This window comes from Acipenser ruthenus, chromosome 19 (genome assembly GCF_902713425.1).
Source record: "Acipenser ruthenus chromosome 19, fAciRut3.2 maternal haplotype, whole genome shotgun sequence".
In the NCBI taxonomy this organism is placed as follows: domain Eukaryota; kingdom Metazoa; phylum Chordata; class Actinopteri; order Acipenseriformes; family Acipenseridae; genus Acipenser; species Acipenser ruthenus.
Window position 1 is genome coordinate 25,677,793 of NC_081207.1, and position 19,684 is coordinate 25,697,476.

General features: G+C 40.6%; 1 protein-coding gene across 7 annotated transcripts in view; it reads left to right on the forward strand.

Moving 5' to 3' along the window:
- LOC117424210 (protein CBFA2T3) overlaps positions 1 to 17,889 on the forward strand; it is a 44,371-nt gene extending 26,482 nt beyond the window's left edge. For 2 of the 7 annotated variants that reach the window (XM_034040368.3, XM_034040374.3), the window contains exons 3-12: positions 1,652 to 1,893; positions 2,077 to 2,166; positions 4,152 to 4,333; positions 5,518 to 5,798; positions 5,976 to 6,076; positions 6,668 to 6,914; positions 7,572 to 7,640; positions 8,030 to 8,083; positions 9,376 to 9,566; positions 9,891 to 15,002. In XM_034040368.3, the coding sequence (XP_033896259.2) occupies positions 1,652 to 1,893; positions 2,077 to 2,166; positions 4,152 to 4,333; positions 5,518 to 5,798; positions 5,976 to 6,076; positions 6,668 to 6,914; positions 7,572 to 7,640; positions 8,030 to 8,083; positions 9,376 to 9,566; positions 9,891 to 10,238 (1,805 nt within the window). In that variant the 3' untranslated portion in view covers positions 10,239 to 15,002. Of the gene's footprint in view, positions 1 to 1,651; positions 1,894 to 2,076; positions 2,167 to 4,151; positions 4,334 to 5,517; positions 5,799 to 5,975; positions 6,077 to 6,667; positions 6,915 to 7,571; positions 7,641 to 8,029; positions 8,084 to 9,375; positions 9,567 to 9,890 lie in introns of all 7 variants that reach the window. The other 5 variants (XM_034040369.3, XM_034040373.3, XM_034040370.3 and 2 more) reach the window with 5 other exon arrangements.
- The last annotated feature ends 1,795 nt before the right edge of the window (positions 17,890 to 19,684 follow it).

Sequence of the window (19,684 nt, forward strand, 5' to 3'; positions counted from 1 at the left end):
AACCGCTGCAGGGTTCTGGAGGAGACCTGGGCTGTGTTTAAAACCTGGTTCAAGTTACTGTCACAAAACTGAGAGATAAACAGCTTGACAGCGGTTCAGAGACCTTTTGAATTATACATTACTAAGTAGTTTTAGTTTTGTAAAAATTAACAGGTGTTTTTTTCATCTTTCAGTTAATTTAAGATGCTTTGAAAAAATACCACATGGTTTCAAACAGCGTTGATGTGTTTGCTCAAAGAACAACCACTGGTCTCAAACCTAACTCAAGACAGTGATCCATTTAGGTAGAAGGTCTGTCAGCATTCACAGGTATCTTTTTGTCATCTGTTTGCAGTAGATTTTACAGCAACAGATTTCCTGTCATAGGTTTCAATACGGATTTCGGAGACTCGTCATAGTGTTTCAGCATCTGAAGCGTGCAAAACTACACAGGGGGTCAAGGTAGACCAATGTGCACTGTGTAACCTTTTCTTATTTGCACCAATTGACATTGGTTTAACTGCTTACACGCACCCAGCGAGTAGCTGTTTTAAGTTAGTGCCGTTAATCTGCAGTCTGCTGTTGTCTGTACTGCCGTTGTCCTGCAGAACTGTAGAGGTGCTCTTTCTCTGTTGCTTGTTTACCTAAGCGATGCAGAGGGCAGCACTCTGATCCAGACTGGTTTCTTCCCTATATAGCAATGGCAGGCCATGTTGTTTCACCTGTTCTCTTGGTCTGTAGCACAGTCTGCTCTTAGCTCTATAACCAGAACGCAAGTGGCTTGTCACATGGTTCCCTCCACACAGAAAAAGGAGGGGGGTTTGATATTCCTGGGAGCAGATTAGCATGGAGGATAGGGGGCACTGAAATAAAAGTGTCGCCCGGGGAGTGTGCATTAACTTTGGTTTAAATAGTTATATTTGAACTGTAGACCAGTTATGCGTCATGGGAAAAGTAGAACATTTGAAATGAAAGTTTTAAACCAGTCAAACAGCAACAACGTAAAACATTTTTACAGTCATAGTACCATATTAATTTGCCTACTGTGGTGTATTTAAGCAAAACTCAAGTTATATGTTACTGGAAAAAATAAAAGGTAATAAAGAGAAAAGGTTACATTGAACCTTTAATTTCTGTGTGTTTGGGGGTGGGTGTTGAACCTGAAAATGGATCCTGCTTTTAGTTGGGGGACACATGCAGGGTTTGATTTAGCAACACACCTGCTATCAGAATAAAAGTAACACCGTGCTGCACACCTATTTTTAGCACCTCTTCAACAAGTTCCCCTAATAGTTCTATTTGTCTGACTGAGAGAGAGAAACAGAGATTTCTTTGGTTGGGTGGTGAGGGGTAGGTGAGGGCAGTCAGATGCTTCCTATATGAAAAACAGCTGTTGTACAGCGAAAGTTTAGTAGATTGGAACAAGCAAAATCAGGGTGATGCTGTTTTGATGCACAACCATCATTGTTTGTAGGCTTGAAATTAGCATTGGGTGAAATTTATGAAATGTATGTGTAAATGCTATGGGCACATTCCTATCAAGTACAGTGAAATCTCTCTATTCCAGCCACCTAAGGAGCTGGCAACTGGAGAGCCGGTCCTAATGGTGGGTCTTTAGATCTTCTTGGGAAGTGTTATTGGTTGATTGATGTTTCTGTCTTTTCTGTGTCAGTGTTGAACGGGAGCAGCCACTCCCCCACAGCCCTCAACGGCGGCCCCTCCACTCCGAACGGCTTCAGCAATGGGCCGGCCATGTCGTCGACGGCCTCCCTGTCCAATCAGCAGCTCCCGCCAGCCTGCGGCGCCCGGCAGCTCTGCAAGCTCAAGCGCTTCCTCACCACGCTGCAGCAGTTCGGCAACGACATCTCCCCCGAGATCGGAGAGCGAGTCCGCAGCCTGGTGCTGGGCCTAGTGGTGAGCCTGCCTATCCCTTTCCATCACTGCCTGTGCATCTGTGTGTTTTGTCACTGTCCTGCATTCTATTTTGTTCTGCAAAGCCACCAGCGCACGTATGGCTTCAATTTAATCCTGTCTTTCTATCAATCTGTCTGTGTGTCATAGAAAGTCCAGAATATAACCTGTTCTGTGTTCCCATAGAATTCTACGCTGACTATTGAAGAGTTTCACTCAAAGCTCCAGGAGGCCACCAATTTCCCTCTAAGGCCCTTCGTCATCCCCTTCCTCAAGGTGAGAGCACAGACAGAAAGCAGCATAAACACAGCACAGCTTCTATGGTTTTTAACAATACTGTACAATGCTTTCTTATCTTTACAACAATTTCATTATGCTGGACTGCAATCTGTTTTAAAATGATATAGGCAACACCAGGCAGCACTCAGACCTCAAATTCCCCTGTGGCCTTTTTTCACTTCTTAGATCAACTTTTTTAGCAAGAACCACTCAATCAGCACACAGCACTGTAACCAGCCTTCAAATCAGCAACTCACCCCAAGGTCATCGTGCAAAAATCTGCAGGAAAACAAAAAGCTAGAGGTATACAGATAGGTAGATAGATCCTACTATTTATATTTTAAGGAATTTTATTTTTTGTCTGGGAAAAGTTCATATCTAGTCCCATGGAAGTCCACTGAGTCCTTGTTACTTTGTGTTTGTGAGCCATGAAGTTCATTCTGGTATCTCACTACACTATATATCTGAAGCCATACTGAAGACTTGAATACATACCTTTCTTTGGCAACTCTAAACTCTCCACTGAAGCACAGAAACCTCTAGCAGAATTTGCAGATAAATACAATCCTGATCCCTGTGCACTATCTGCAAGCTAAATGACGAGCGGGGTCCCATATGGCAATCCTTTGCATTAAAACGGGCACACTTGCGTTAACTCTAAATCTGTCTCTGTTCAATCTTTGGGGCTGCTGAGCGGTGGTGTTCAGCAGGTTTCACAACAGATGTTCCAAAGGCTTTTCTTTCTGCAAACGCCTGCTTATCCCCACCCCAGAGTAACAACACGAAACACTTCTCAATGTGTCAACAGTTGGTTATCAGAAAAAAATATATAAGGGATCTTCTTAACCCTGTACCTTCTTACTGACCATATGAAAAGCAACTGTACTAATGTGAAAATCCAATATTCTACAATGTATAATTTAGGCGGTCACGTGATGTGTCAACAGCAGACAATTCTGACCTGTTTCCACTGGGAGCTACACACTGTAGGCTTCGGTAGCAGCTCTCTAATTGCTGGCGTAGAAAGTAAACACAGAAAATGTACCAAGTACCATAATGCTAATTGTCAGATTATTTTTGCAGGCTACTGTAGAATAAGGCTCATGCTATATGATAGTTATCTGAAAGCCTCATTAGCACAGTACCATTCTCTCTCAAGCTTTTTTCTCTTTTTGCTATTTAGGTTTATAGACTTTATTTTCACTCTGTTACCTTGCCAGCCATCACACTTTCAATTCACTTTCTTTGCAACAGGTACAGTGCTAAAGTATAGTAAATCGGTACTAAAACATGTCTGGGATGAGACCACAAAATGAATTGTAAAGCTGCAGAGCTAATGCAGGCCCCTGCTGTGTCACCGAGCATCTTGTGTGTTTTTTTGACATGACGTCAATTTGAGATCTGAGCTACGGCAGTGTTGCCTGGTTGCGGTTCGACAACAGCAGCGTGTCTCTCGCTCACCCCCACACCCCCCCCCCACGCTCACAGTATGGGGATTGCGTTAAAGAAATGGAACACATTCAGATGAGGAGAGCTCCAATGCTGGGAGCTGCATGATGAACACATGGGGAGCTGGCAAGGTGTCAATTTATAACAAATACAGAAGGAGCATATTAAACAACAGATAGCAGCAGTCTGGACAGCATCTGATAATTCAACCCTACTGTAGCACAGCATGTTTCCTACAGATACAGCTCTGAATAGTTATTGCACATGCTGTGTCTTCGTTGAACATTATCTAAACTGAAAAGAAAATGTGATGCTTGACTGCCTTCAATGGATCATTAAAATGTGTCCCTTTTTTGAACATTTACAATGCATGTAGCCTTTGCAGCATATTTGTCTGTTAAACACCTAGGAGGTTGCTATTTTAATGATTTACACAATGACTGCATTATGATCCTTTTTTTTTGGTTTCTTGTTTCCCCCTCTCTCTCTATCTCACACACACACACCCTCTTTCGCTCTTTCTGTCTGTCCAGGCTAACCTGCCCCTGCTCCAGCGTGAGCTGCTGCACTGTGCCCGGCTGGCAAAGCAGACGCCCGCCCAGTACCTGGCTCAACACGAGCAGCTGCTGCTGGACGCCAACGCCAGCTCCCCGCTCGATTCCTCCGAGATCCTGCTGGAGATTAACGAGCATGGCAAGAGGAGGACGCCCGACAGGTAACAGCAACCAGCAGTCCTCTCTTCCACCCGGGCCTCTGCTTCTACTTAAACAACAGCATTAGGAAGTGCAATTATGTAAGCGAGCTGTATGCGCTGAATATGGGGGGGGGGGTTGTACGTTGTATTGTTTAGATGTTATTTTGTTACTGTGAAAGCTTGTGAGGCTAATAACTTCTGATACACCACAAACAGTTAGTTGCATTACCTTTCCCCCAAAACAGCCCCAAAAACCTACCTGATCTATGAACATAATTGTTTGCACAAGAAAACACCCTTCTAAGTTGTATTTCAAAATAACAGCCGTTTGGTACGTCAAATTTTTGTCTGGCATCTTTAAATGGTATAACGTCATTAATCTTAGTGGTCCTGTTTGTCTTTAAGGATACCAATGCCCAATGGATCTTCTTTCCATTCCTCTCATTTCACGTTGGTTACACAGCCCTTCTCCGTCTCTCGCTCTGAGTCAGTCTGTAGCTGCCCTTAGGTCAGAGATGTATCCAGATGGTTATGTGCTGAACTCCAGCTTTGGATCAGCCACGAAGGGTGTGTATGTGAGGGAAGGGGTGGGCAATCCTTCAGTAATCCCCACACCTCCTCCCCACCACTTGCTTACTGTGGGATGACAGAATGATGCAGCTGTTCGGTTTATTTGCTTTATGTCATGCCCGGATAGTACATTGAGATCAGGGTTTCATTGTAAGCTGAGACTGAACTGAATTAAATGGCTGTGTAATTAGGTTGCAGGTTCACTGCATTGTAACTGCCATCATATTTATTATAGTGATTTTAAAATTGTAGTTACTATGTAGGTACAGTACACTGCAGCCAAACTGCTTTTATAGATGTTTAACAAAATTAAAGCAGAGCGCTCCGCTTGCTGTTTTTCTATACATCCCAATACCAGCTGTAGCTAATAGAAGTGAAGGGAGACTATCAGACTCACTACAGCAAATCAGCACCTGGTGCGGGAATTTACAGAAAAGTCTGTGACATGGGAGTTAAGGATTACCACTGCAAAATTGTAACTAAAATCAATTAACATTAATGTTATAATTTACTTTTGTTGTAACTGTTCATTTTTGGCACATCTTTTACTGCAGTTACAGTGCAGTAGCTTTGCCTACACTTAGTACACTTATTAATACAGGGTGCCTGGTCCCTGCTGTCTCTGTAACCCTCAGGACCAAAGAGAACGGGGTGGAGCGGGACCCCCTGCACTCGGAGCACCTCCAGAAGAGACCGTGCACAGTGAGCCCCAGCCAGCGCTACAGCCCCAGCAACGGGGCCCCAGCGCACCCCCCTCCGAACGGCCTGCCTCCTCATCCCCCAAATGGCCTGCCACACCCCACCCCTCCCCCACCCCAGCACTACCGGCTGGAGGACATGGCCCTTGCGCATCAGTACCGCGATGCGTACCGTCACTCCGAACTCCGAGACGCCCGCGAGAGACACCAGAGAGGTGGTGAGTATCCAGCACACACATGCACTGATGACTGGTGAGTCCTAACCCCAAAACACATGGCTGAAAGTAGAGGGGTAACAAAAGTCACTTCTATAGAAAAGCAAGTACACAAAGTAGTATATGAAGTTTGCCATGAAGAGGCAGCAGTGCTCACTCTGTGCTCTGTTTGTGTTGCAGCAGTGCATGGTGCCCGACAGGAGGAAGTCATTGATCACCGCTTGACGGATCGCGAGTGGGCAGAGGAGTGGAAGCACCTCGATAATGTACGTGTCGCTGGGGTACGGTTCCCCAGTTTGAATACCTAAATCTGCAGCCGAACCCGCGCTTGAGGACAACAAAGGGGGGCCAGGGGGTAGGGGCTAGAGTTCCAGTTCAGCTTTGGCCCCAATTGAAATGTGTTTGCAGTGTCAACACAGTCCTTGACAGACATCAGTCAGCATCCCAAAATCAGCTTTGTTACCTGGGAAAGTCCCTGGACTGACGAGCAGGGCAGGTAACACCACGGCTCTCCTATAGCGAGTGTTAGTCATCCCTCAGCTTTCTATAGCACTACATTTACAAACAACGAAAACCGTCCACAGATGGAGCGAGGTCCCCAGTCAACTGAGGCTACAGCTGGACTGGAGCAACTGACACAAGGACTGCAGTCACAGAGCAAGCATGCCATACTCTGGGCCCTGGATAGATCAATAACACTCCGCTGAACTAAGTATAGCTGAGGTCAGAGCAGTTTAGAAGGCTGGAGGAGGGAAAGAAGGTTGAATCAGCTAGCCAGCGGTACAATCCCAGCGTCAGATCATTAAAATGCACCAAGTAACCTTGCTTGTTTTCTATTGTCTCACTGTGCCTCTGCCTCTTCCTCACCCCAGCTGCTGAACTGCATCATGGACATGGTAGAGAAGACACGGCGGTCCTTGACGGTGCTGCGTCGCTGCCAGGAGGCAGATCGCGAGGAGATGAACCACTGGATCCGCCGCTACAGCGACGCCGAAGATATGAAAAAAGGTGTGAGCTCCGGCCAGCGCCCTCCTCCTCCTCCTGTTCCTCACAACTCCTCCTCTTCCTCCATCTCCAACACCAACACTTCTTCTAACGTCTCTGAGGCGCAGCCGCTAGGTATTACTGACAGGATACAGCCGCTAGCCTTTATCAAAAATGTCAAAACACTCAATCAAAAAATCTTCTGAATTCTAAAGAAGCTTCTTGGTGGGGCTGGCAGGATTGTTGTCTGGACTCCTGGGTTCCAGCTCAGGCCACAAGTTAAATAAATCCGCATTCCCTGTTTGAGGGTGTTCAGGTCAGAACTGCGGTCCCAGAACTATGAGGGAAAGCTTTCATAGAGACGGTGCCAATGCAGCACTAGACCACCAGATGACATTGTATGTATGCTAAAATCACAGTCAATGAATACTACACGGTTAAGGCATTTGGGAACTAGTAGCACTGTATGCTTGGCTAAATCTCCAATCAAAGAAATGTCTGGTACAATACTGGCACAAGGCTGCACTGTCTCAATGAAAGAAACAACGCATACAGAATTGAGCCATTGGTGGTATTTTTATGCTACACAAAAACCCTATTAGTCATGAATATAAAAATAAAATAAAAATTGTTGATACATACCATTGCCATTTACAGTGTGTTTGGTTGACTGTGTTTGGTGGAGATGTTTAAGCATTGTGGAATTAGCTTTGTCTCTCTTCACCCAGTACTTTGATACCCAGTACCTTAACCCTGAATAAACAAGCTATTTTTTTTTATTTCATGTTGTAGAAATTCACCGGGACTTTTTGCACAGACCTCCCTCAGGATACATGTCGGAGGAGATCTGGAGGAAGGCTGGTAAGATACCAGGCTTGTCATTGCACAGCAGATTGGTTTGCTAGTGGAGACGTTGAAGGAATAGCCTAGGGATACAGCCCCAATTGTTATTAGCACTTCAGGGTATGAAAAATGACTGCAGTTAAATGGCAAGGAAACTGCAGTAAATGGGCACTGCAGTGTAGTTTAGTTAGACTGCAGCTTAACTGCACTATAACTGTGTGTAGGAGTATATTAGTTCCTGTAATGTTTAGCTGTGTAACCATGAAGTTATAGTACAGTGCAGCTAAACTCTTGTCACAGTGCAGTTGGGCTGCAGTCTAAGTAAATTCTGCTGTTGCTTGTTTTACCGATTTACAGCATGTTCACTTGCAGTAATGCAATTTTAATTGCAGTTGTTTTTCATACAGGTACTGCAAGTATCCCGCTTTCGCCAGCAATAAAAAAACTGCAGAGCAAGCAGGGTGAGTCAAAACAGTATTTATTGATTTATTAACTTATTTGGTATGGGGGCATTTAATTGTAAGGACAATTTAATATTCTACTTAGAAACAAGTTCTCTATATGAATGATAATACAATCTGTACTGGTTTATGGGACTCTGTTGACTCCACCTTGAAAATTTGAAAGAAAAGTTTTTTTGTTTTTTTTTAAGTACACTGCTAAATCCCTTGTGAATCTAAACTTTAATATTGCTCACCCTCTTTCCATTAAGAGCTAATTGCTCCAGTGCCTGCTCCAGGTTCCTTGATAACATTAATTAAATTTGCAAAGCAATCTTAGCAGAGCATGCATTAATTCTGCTGATAATTGAGTGGTCGAGGTTCTTAGAGATAGACCAAACAAAAAAGAGAGCACTTTATATATATATATAGAGAGAGAGAGAGAGAGAGAGAGAGAGAGAGAGAGAGAGAGAGAGAGGGAGAGTGTTAGACCCAGACCACAGAAAGTAAACAGAAAGAGAGAAAGAGAGAAGGAGAGAGGTTCAGCCAATCAGCTCCCATTCACTAAAGAACCCTGAGGGCACCCATGGAGGTACTGACAGGGCTGCAGCTTGTTGTAAAATATGATGGTAATTTATCCTAATGATCCTTTCCCCAGATTGAACCTGACTAAAACAGTACACAGCCTGCATAATCCAAATGTGTCTCTGCTATACGGAGGGCTTGGTTCCATTCTCTGGCTTCAGTAAACAAGAAGTGGGCAAGGGGAGGGAGCCTGACCAGTGTTACTCCTATCTGATCCTATCTTTGAGTCAGAATCGATTTCAGTACTAGCAACTCAATCGGCACCTATGTAATGAATAAAACAACAATTCAACAACGGTGTTGTTCAATGACTGTAACGTCAATCGCATCTGTCAAAATGGGCAAATTTATAAGTAGAGGGATGTTTTTGCAACTAAAGCAAACAGTAACACTCCCTCTGAACCATAACTAATCTGCTCCACCAATAGAACTGTATGAGCCGAAAAAACCAAGCTGCTTATCAAGGTGATAGGATTGAACTGCTTGTGAAATCATATCTTCGGATACCCATAAATCTTCCAGTGTCGACAGCAGGTACCCCCATTGCTGCTGGGTCACCTGAGAGAATCGGTAAAAAGGGAGTGCTTAAATGGAATAGAAACGGTATATGATAGAAATACAGGCAGATAGATAAAAAGGGACCGAAAAGCCAGCAGGTAAACAGCTGTGTTAGGACAGATGGGTTCTGTTGCAGTGCTGTGTGTAAAGCACCGTGGCTCTCTCCTCAGAAGAAGCCGTGAATGAGGTGAAGCGGCAGGCGATGTCGGAGCTGCAGAAGGCCGTGTCAGATGCCGAGCGCAAAGCCCACGAGATGATCTCAGCCGAGAGGTCCAAGATGGAGCGAGCTCTGGCCGAGGCCAAGAGGCAGGCCTCCGAGGACGCACTGACTGTCATCAACCAGCAGGAGGACTCCAGCGAGGTAGGCGCCCTCGGTAACCTTTGGTGTTCGGAGCTCAGGAGATGCATTGCAAACCTGCATACTAAAACTTTAGGAATAGGTCCAGAAGTGTCTAATGCCTAAATAGTATCCTGCAGTCTCTGCTTACAGATGAAAACACAATTGGGAAAGAGCAGTATGCTAGTACAGAACAAACAGTAAGATATGTGTAACCGCAGTCATAAAGCAATTTGCAATGCAAGTTATTATTGCTATTAAAACTCTACCTTGTTTGGTGTTAGCAAGGTTAACAGTGATTTCTGGTTAGCTCTTAGTAAGGATCATGGTGTGCTCTTCTCTTCCCAGAGCTGTTGGAACTGCGGGCGAAAGGCGAGCGAGACGTGCAGCGGCTGCAACACAGCGCGTTACTGCGGCTCGTTCTGCCAGCACAAGGACTGGGAGAAGCACCACCACATGTGTGGGCAGGGCCTGCAGGGGGGCAGCAGTGTTCCTCTTGGCACCCACTCCACCTCCATGCCCCCCACTCATTCCGAGGGGGTCCCCTCTGCCCCTCCTTCAGTGACAGGGAGCGCACAGGCAAGTGGGGGGAGCTGCAGCAGCACGGCAGGCAGCCCCAAGGAAGCCAGCTCCAGCAACGCCTCCCGATCCACCACCCCTGCCACCCCAGCCCTGCTCGACAGCGCCTCCCGCTGACCCTAGCAAGCACCACCACCACCGGAATCGGACTGCTGCTGCCACAACTGCTTTCCAAAAGAGACTGATGAACATCTGCTGTTGCAACTATTCGAGCTGCGACGAATGCTACTACTTAGCTACCTGACGATTTCATATTGACCTTTCCACCTCCAACTGACCTCTCTGTCTCTCAGTCACACACACACACACACTCTCATGCCCACATGCATACAAAACACACACACACATATATACAGTATATATACACAACCAGGGCCTATTTTACTACAAATGCAGAGCTGCTTATTTAAAAATGTGTTCGTATCAATCTGGCCGTAAGTGGACGGCTGGTTAAGAAAACCCTGAGATAGTTGAACAAGTCACTATTAAATCCAAGTTCTACAAATATCCTTTATCTTGGATCATTTTTTTTACTTATTCCAAAGGATGACTGGTAAGTGTAAAATAATTCCCAGTTATGATCGGTATACTGAGCCACGCTGCATAATTTATGTAAAATAAGCCCTGCACTTACAGTATATATTTCTGGTGGGCAGAAAATGGAAATGTTTAGCTAATTTCTGCTGGGATTTACATATACAGTATATGGTGACACCTGGTGGTTGCCTAATTATCTTAAAGGGGACTATGAATAATGTTCTGCCCACCCCTATAACACACTGTACATATACAATATACAAAGAACCGGACAGGAAAGGGAAGTCATTTCCGTGATCTGTTAGACCATGGTAGGATCCCTGGTCTCGTGTGGAGAATGACAGACACACTGTGAGACTCCCTGTCTTTCTCTGGTGTCTGGAGAACAGAAGGCACTCACAGTGAGATTTTGGGTCCAGCTGTTGCTTCAGGAGAGGAACACAAGCATGTCATCCCACACGGTGGACTTTGTTTCTTGAGAACTCTCGCTCACTTCAAAATGAAGGCTAACTCTGAAAAAAAAAACATGAAAGAATTGACTCTTTGTTTCATTTTTTGGCTTTAAAAAAACAAAAAGAATACTCCAAAAATTCTAAAGGAAGATCATCCGTTAACTACCTTGCTAGCTAGCCAAGAATATCTATACCGGACTCACCTCTCTGCTCTGATGTGAATCCAAATGAAAAAAAAAAACCACAATCCAAACCTTTCTATTATTATTATTATTATTGTTGTTGTTATGATTGCACTGCCAAAGTTACTAAGAGACAAGGAGCAGCACTCATCTTGTTACCAAACACAGCTATTTCTATTTCTCAACAGCAAAGTCAGACCAGAGAGAAACAGGCTTCAAGAAGAACAAACGGTTTTATAGGCAACTTCTTCAGAAGAAAAATGAAATGGAGATTGGAAGACATTATCAAAAATGGAGAGATGCTATACAAAAGACAGCGACTTTTATCAATGGGAATGGAATACTCGGCTCCAAAAAATGAATGGTGATAATTTGCTTTTTCTTTGTGTCTTTTTTTTATTAACAAAAACACAAAACTCATAGACAAGAGCCTCAGCGGATTAAAAGAAAATCTGAGAAAACTTTGTACAGTAAGACGACTGCTGTGATTATGATTTTGTTGCAGTTTTAAAGTAGAGACATTTCAACCGGACAATCTAAAGGTTTCTGTCGTCTTATTTCCCCTTCTTTCCAAAGCATGAAAGACTAAAGTGACTCGTACTCGCTCTATACCTGGTTCTCTTCGCTCTCTTTCTCTACCTCCCCCTTCTCCCTGCGTGTGTCTCTTCGTCTAGCCCTTCCACGTCGATGTCCGTCCTCCTCCGGGCAGAAATGTCAGAAGGGACTAAAGTTTTTTCGTTTGTAGATAACTTTTTTTTTCCAGTGTTTTTCTGTCTCTGTGATGTTCGTTCGTGTTGCCCGAGTATGTTTTCAAAAAACGTAACGAAACAGACAAAATACTTTTTTTTTTTTTTTTTTTTTTTTTTTTTTTTTTTTTTTTAAGGTTTGGGTTGAACTTTGTAGAAGAATTTGAAAAAATAAATAAATAACAACCTCTTGTATCTATAACAGGCAAAAGAAATGAAGTCCTAGTGTAGAACATTTTGTATTGCTCACATTGTAAGACAGTAAGAGGACGGAGGTGCAATAGAGGAAAGAAAATCAGCTACTGAATGGAACCTCAAGCTACAGCGATATATATGAATATATTTAAAATAATAATAATAATAATAATAATAATAATAATAATAATAATAATAATAATAATAACTTAATGTGAATGTATATAGTATTTAAGAGGTCCAAAAATGTGTTTGCCAAATAACAGAAACCTTTAAAGTATAAAGTTTAGATTAGAGATTTTCTTTTTAAAACTTTCTTTTTTACTGAAGAAATTGTAGAGTACTCATTCAGAAGCTCAGTTTTTCCAGATTTGCTAAATCCGTCATGTGTGTGTAACTAGAATAAAAGCAAAACCGAAGTCAAATGATTTTTAACTGTATAAATAAGAGGTAGCCAGTCGGTTCTCTTTCCCTGTTTGTGAAACTATGTATGAGCGCTGCATGCTTTATTATATGTGCACATACTAGCAAGGTTTTTACATTTGATTTTTTTTTTTTTAATATATATTTCCCTGATTGAGAGGTTTGGCTTTATCAGCAAAAAAAATAAAAAATTAAAATGAACGAATGAATTGTAGGGACAGGGTTTATGCACTGGCTGAAAAGCAGAATAGGGTTACTGACTTAATTGGAATTGAGCACAGCAGATACTATAATTGATGGTGGGAAAATGCGCTCTAGGGCCTCAAGACACTACAAAACTAATAACTGTTTTGTATTTGACAAAAAATGGTCAGCCCAACTTATTGTACACAGACTTAATGGATAATGGTGGTTACAGGTGAACAAAAACAAAAAAAATATTAAATAGTAAAGATGGAATATATCTAAAGAAAAAAAATACTGTTTGTAATTCATTGTTGACTCCCCCCTACACATAGATGTAAAAACCCACAATACAACATGGTGATAATGTAATATAAGTATATAATGTCACATTTCTGTCACATTTACAAGCATACTGGTATTTAAAAATGTGTGTATTATCGCCACCGATTGGACCAAAATGTAATTGCAGCACTTAAAAAAAAAAAAAAATGCTCATGTGAGCTAAATCAGGTTGGTTGTATAGAACGGTTGGTAGTGCAGTGCTGTGTGTCAACCCCTATTAATACTTGACAGTTTGGCATTAATACATTTTAAAAGGTTCATTACTTTTTTCCAGCTTCTACCACGTTTACAATAACCAAGTCTTAGCACACGCAAGTGTTTCCATAGAAACAAGATCCAAAAGAATCTCTCTTATGTGTAATTGTACATTATGAGCTTTATTGATGTGGAAGGGAGTTACAAGATACATCTAAATTATCGAGAAAGCAAGTGATGAAATGAAATGAACAATTCTGAAGTGGCAGTGACATTCAGTGTTTTGGTGACTGTGAGACATCTGAGTCAGTACATAAACCAAAACAACGCTTTCGAGCCCTGCAAAGACATTTGTTATGATTCCATATGCACCCCTCTTTTAATTGGGGCATTAGGTGGGAGGAGAGCACTAATGCCAAACTGTATGGACTGAGTTTGTAACACCTTCAAAACATGACAGACCAACAGACAGAGATGTCCTTGATTCAGATAAGTCCTGATCATTCAAGTAAGTCCAATTCAATGCCGTTCTGGTTGGGTGTAGGCATGTGCACAATTAAATACAAGTAAAATAAGACATACAATCAGAGCAGCACCATTTGAGCAAGGTACCATGGCCCACAATGTGCAAGGCTGGATCTGTACAGTGTCTGGAAATTCAGGCTTGAATCATCAGGATGCTGACTGCAGATCTAGATTTGAGAGCCTCTCAGAGTGACACAGACACAAATTGCTGGAATACAATTTGAATTATGGTATAGCTATCCTTATAGCGGCTTATACCAGATCACGAAAAATGTGATATCGATAACTCCAATCTTTTCATTCTAAAATTGCCCAGAACATACATTTATCAAAGTTTCTTTTTTTTTATCACTGTGTACCTCTGATAAGCCGCTATATAAGTGCCATAATTAAAGTTAATTCCAGTTAACGTTACCTGAGTTTCTGTGATCTTGTGTACAAGTGTATCTTAGAAAAGAAAGCAGTAACACACTCCAGGGTGTTCAATTATGGTCTACTATCTACATGCCTAGAGTCGTTCAGCATAAGGAAAAGACAGGTGCCATTAAACAGCCTAGATGTGCAGATAATGCGCCATATTGAACACTGGAGCGTTAATGAATTTATAGAATGGAACCCCTACACTATACACCACCCCTGCTGAAGTGAATCGATTAGTCCTAATAATGCCAAACCCTGCCAGTATGGTGATATGTTTGCACAGGTTGGAACGTTTGTTAGCCAGTGAGATTGCTCCCCCTCTCCTTGCCAGTTTATAATCAGCACATGGGTCTGATTAGTGTTTGGTGCATATGATGACGTTCCCCAAGGGTGAAAATCAAATCTGGCCAAATACCTCTTCAATAGACCAAACTTGAATGTTTGCAGCTAATTTTCTTTGGAAGGTTTTTTTTTTTTTTTTTTTTTTTGTTCCTCCCCGTGCAGCCATTGGTTAAACCTGTCTGCCAATCAATTAAGAACAAACAGATACATGTCAAAAATAAAAAAAAGAGAACGGACTTGTTAGTACTGTTAGCGATTGTTCTACTTATTTATCATGTTAAATATGTATATTGTCTATTTTTCATATGTCATAAACAAAGGTAATATATAAAAGTATTTCAGATGTGATTAACTGCAGGGTACCCTGTTTTTTGAAGTGTTTATTCTTTTTTATATATATATATATATACATATAGAGCGAGATGCTTTCCTCTTTGTATTTGTCTCCGTGTTTGTCGCCACCTCTCCAGAGTTACGCTTTCCTCCCCCCCCCCCCCCCCCCTCCCCTCCATCAATGGCTGGATTATTGATCACTCTACCTCGGAGCGCTTGGTGAACCAGGTTGGAAGCAATTCCTGGAAAAGAGAAAGAAACAAGCAAACCAAATCACTGGGTTTTAGGAGCAGTCTGCTTTTAGCAGACATACAGACCTGCAGAAACTTTCAAGGAGTTGATGCTTTCATTTATGGAAACTATTTTTGCTTAATTATGTCAGACTTCAAATGGGTGAATAGGAAGAGTATTCGAAGTCTAAAAGGCATCGATCACATATTTTAGTGAACTACACTTGATTAATAAGGATGATGACCCTCCAGGCAACTTATGTTGTATCTCATTCTATTCAACAAATTACACCCAAACTTGTCTCAAATTGCCCTGACTTGAGAATAACTCAAGCACTTAAAACCCACATTTTAAATGTAAATTGGCCCGAATTAAGTAGGTGGCAGCCAAGAATAATGCTGCATTTGGTACAAAATACGTTTTTTATTCAAATGTATTTACACACTGTTTTAGAAGCTATACATATACATTGTGAACCATGCACTGAAACAATGTTATGCTGTTCAATATCTCATAGACCCTGGATGACAAAATTACATAGAATATAAGAACACCATGCCATGGAAACCTTCTTTCTTATGCTCTTAATTCATCAGGTTCAGTCGTTTTAATATTAGTATTGTCATTATTATTTATCATCCTTGCAAACTGCATTCAAGTTCTTTATGTTTTACAAAGTGGGAGCCAAAGCAGGTAACCCACAAAGCATGTTCGTTATTTGTCATGCTTTACAGCACAGATTAGTTGCATGATATACACTGAATGTATTTTGATGCAAAAATACTTTTGTTTTGGCACTGTAACTCCATTTATCATCCAAAATAATTTAAGAACAGACCAAAGCATTTCTAAATGGCTTTAGATCAGATCAGTAATCCATTTTGACATGCTAAAGACAAACAAGAGAGGCTCTGACCTTGTTTCTAAACAACTATATTTAAAAACCAAAGTATCTGAAAAAGACACGAACGCTCAAAGCACAAACAAGAAGGCCCAAAACCAAGGGTGGAGGTTTAAAATAAGAGAATTTAAAGCTAAGCAGTCAAAGCACATTATTGTTTGTGTTTTTAACTGAATGCCTCATCTAAGAATAACTCTATAATCTAGACTGTCAAAACGATTGCTGTTAATAAAAAAAAATATTTTTTTAAAAAAGCTTTGGACTGGGAAGGGTTAAATACACCTGCCAGAATATTTTACTTTTATTTTTCAAAAAGTCTGTCTGCAAGGATTTAATCAAATAAGGGCCATCCGCATAACATCCATGGGCTTGAGTGATCGCATGGGTAAAAGAAGCAGGTGTTATCGATTCAAACAAAAATCTTAATGTGGGGTGAACAAAACAAAAACATCGCTACACCAACAATACTGCTGGTTTTCCATCATGAATACACTTTCTGAATGGCCATATTTAAGGTTTCCAGTTGAGTTTGTATGTCTGTTAGTGCAAACTGTGTTTAAAAAAGAAAAACTAAAATGTAATTACCACAGTTTCCTCTAAAGTTAACCAAAATCAAACCAAAATGCATGTAGATAAAATGTAACATTTAGATTGCCTGATTGACTAATATTTTGGGGATTTTTTTTTTTTTTTTTTGTATTTTATTGTAAAAGGGTAAATATAGTCTTTTGCTCTTTGTGGATATCAATGAAACTCTGGTGCAGCTGTCCTAATGCTCAAAGAGGAGGAGTACCTGAATCATGTAACCAAACTCGCCACCAAGACTACCTACAGTACCAGGAGAGGGGAGAACTGAGCTGTGTTCAATTTTGTTTTGATAAAAGGGAGAGTCAAGAGGATCTAAAAAAATAGAGACAACAAAAGTTAAGACTGGTTCATGAGGAAGGGGACATTTTATTAACTTTTTCTTCAAAGCATCTTCAGATTAAACCGCTTCCCTTTTTCAGCAAAAAATGACCATTTTAATTAGGTTGGATTAAATTATGGGTGTATGAGGATAACTTTGACTTCTTTTCAAACACTTCTACAAATCTTTGACAAGTGAAAATATAGGTTTCCTTCACGAAAACTTATTTTCAAAAAACTTAGTTTTACCAATGGTTTTGCACCCTAAACTGTTATCATGTTTAAAAAAAGGAGAGTTGATGGAGCTTTTAAACATGATATTGCTTCCTGGTGCTCTCCCTTAATAGTTAACCTCTTGCATAGTTAATGATAAACATTTTGGTGTCATAATCCAACTGTTATATTCAATGTTTTTTGTTTTGTTTTGTTTTTACTATGGGGAACATTTTTATTCTGAAGAAGCCTTGCAAAAAAGTTGATGCAGAAGTTTGTATTATAAAAGCCATTTTTTATTAAAAGAGCAGGTTTGAGTTGATATTGGTAGGGATGCGTTTTATACTGCACCATGCAATACCTAAATACAGAAGAAAAAAACACGAATTTAAGAGTTTGTATTGGAAGGTTGATGTGTTGAAGCAATCTGTAGTTTCTGTTCTGTGGTCATTCTAGATGAAGTGAACTGTGCCAGGAGATTTTTATTTCTCGTTTTTGCATGCTTTCCCCCTTTTTAGCTATTTCTCTCTTTCTAATTGTGCGCTATGTTGGACATGTGAAGCTGTAAACATTTAAATTCAGGTTATTGTCTGTGTTGAGCTCTGTATCTGTGTAATAAAAAAAGAAAATTGAATATGAAACATGGAGGTGTCTGATCTTATTGTCTCACTGTACCATACTAATTTTTACAGATCATATTCTACAGCACTGCCTATTTTAAGAGGTAGTGCCAGGATGTAAGCAAGGGTGATTCTCCAATGCTGTAAAACACTGTAATGAAAATCTGCAGTGGCTTATCTGGGGAAGTACAGATTGGTCAAATCAACTCAAAGTCAACGTAAGCCTTTTTTTCTATAAAACAAACAACTTCATATGCACAACAGCATGATCCTACACGTTTTAGGTCATTTTAAATCAATCCCTCTCTGCATGATCAACATGCGAATGTTTTGAGATTTGCATCTTACTTCCTAAGGGGTTCTTATTAAAACTGACATGTTTTATTTCAATATGTTTTCCTGACCATGTTCTGAGCTTTGAACGATTTCCTTTCACCCAAGCATCATGCATCATAAAAGTAAATTCCCCTATGAGGATACTCCTTAAATGTCGCTTTTCATGAATATTAATACTGAAGTATTACAAAGACCTAGCTAATGAATGCAATTGAAAGTAGCTGTGTGTCATGGAATAAAATTAGATTTGGGGACAATGTATTTGACATACAATAAGAATTAATTAAGGGTTTAATCAGAATGGGGAAACTATGGGGACATTAATTTTAATTTAGACCGACTCAGGTCGTTTATAAAACATTTGCACATAAATAGGTACTTTAATTTCTGTTCTCTGAAAAGATAATGGCTTGGTTTTCAAAAAGGGAAACGTGTAAGGAAAAGAAGTTGATGTCTGAAATAAAAGCTTGACTATACAGACTTGAGGAATGGTGGCAGGTTAGCTGTGAAGATGTGACAAGAGCTGCCGAGTGTCAGTCCCACATCGACGAAGGAAAGAAATAACAGCTTCCAGTTGTCTATCCTTGAAGAGCACATTAAATTCTAATATCCTGGTGTTCTTTGAATAACAGTTATGTACTGTTTTGGAAGACAATCATGTATTCTTCAAATTGCATGGTTTTCCATTATGGTTGAAGACTATTATATTGGAAAATAACATTCAAACACACCCCTAAGACATATTCCACTGGTCAGGATCTGCTCTTCATTGGACAAAATCTGCAGTAAATCAGTTATTATTGTGACTGTATTGGAAGAGGAATGTTGTGACCCACCATGACACTGGTTTAATGTGCAACACAATATACTACTTGAGAGTATCGTTTATTAATCATCCCCGTTTTGGGGTTTTTGTAAATCAGATTTTTGGGTTTTGGGATAATAAAGACCTAACATATTCATACTCTGTACAGAGCTACACTATACTCTCATGGTCAAGCTGCTTGTGGGTATCATAAGTAAAATAAACTGTTTTACAAATATGCTGCCGCTAAACTATCAAAGTGAACTTGACCTCTTTGGCCTAACATGATTGCCATACTGAGGTAATGTGACCTTTTAGGTTTCTTCTGTGAGGCAGTACATTTTTACTTTTGTCTTTCTATTTGGTACACAGCTGAGTTCTATGATTCTCTCATTAAAGTTAATTTCAGGTGTTGCTCAGTAAAACTTAACTGGTTCACTGCCATATTGTTAAAACCTCCAGCCATATGTTTTCAACAAAAAAAAAATGAAAAAAACTAGTTAATGACATAAAATAAGAAATGATTGCAACATTTGATTGTTTGATAACAGATACCATAAAAAAATAAATATATTACTTTTATTAAAATAATATAATACATAAATATAATTAAAAGGGAGAGAGAGAGAGAGAGAGAGAGAGAGAGAGAGAGAGAGAGAGAGAGAGAATTATA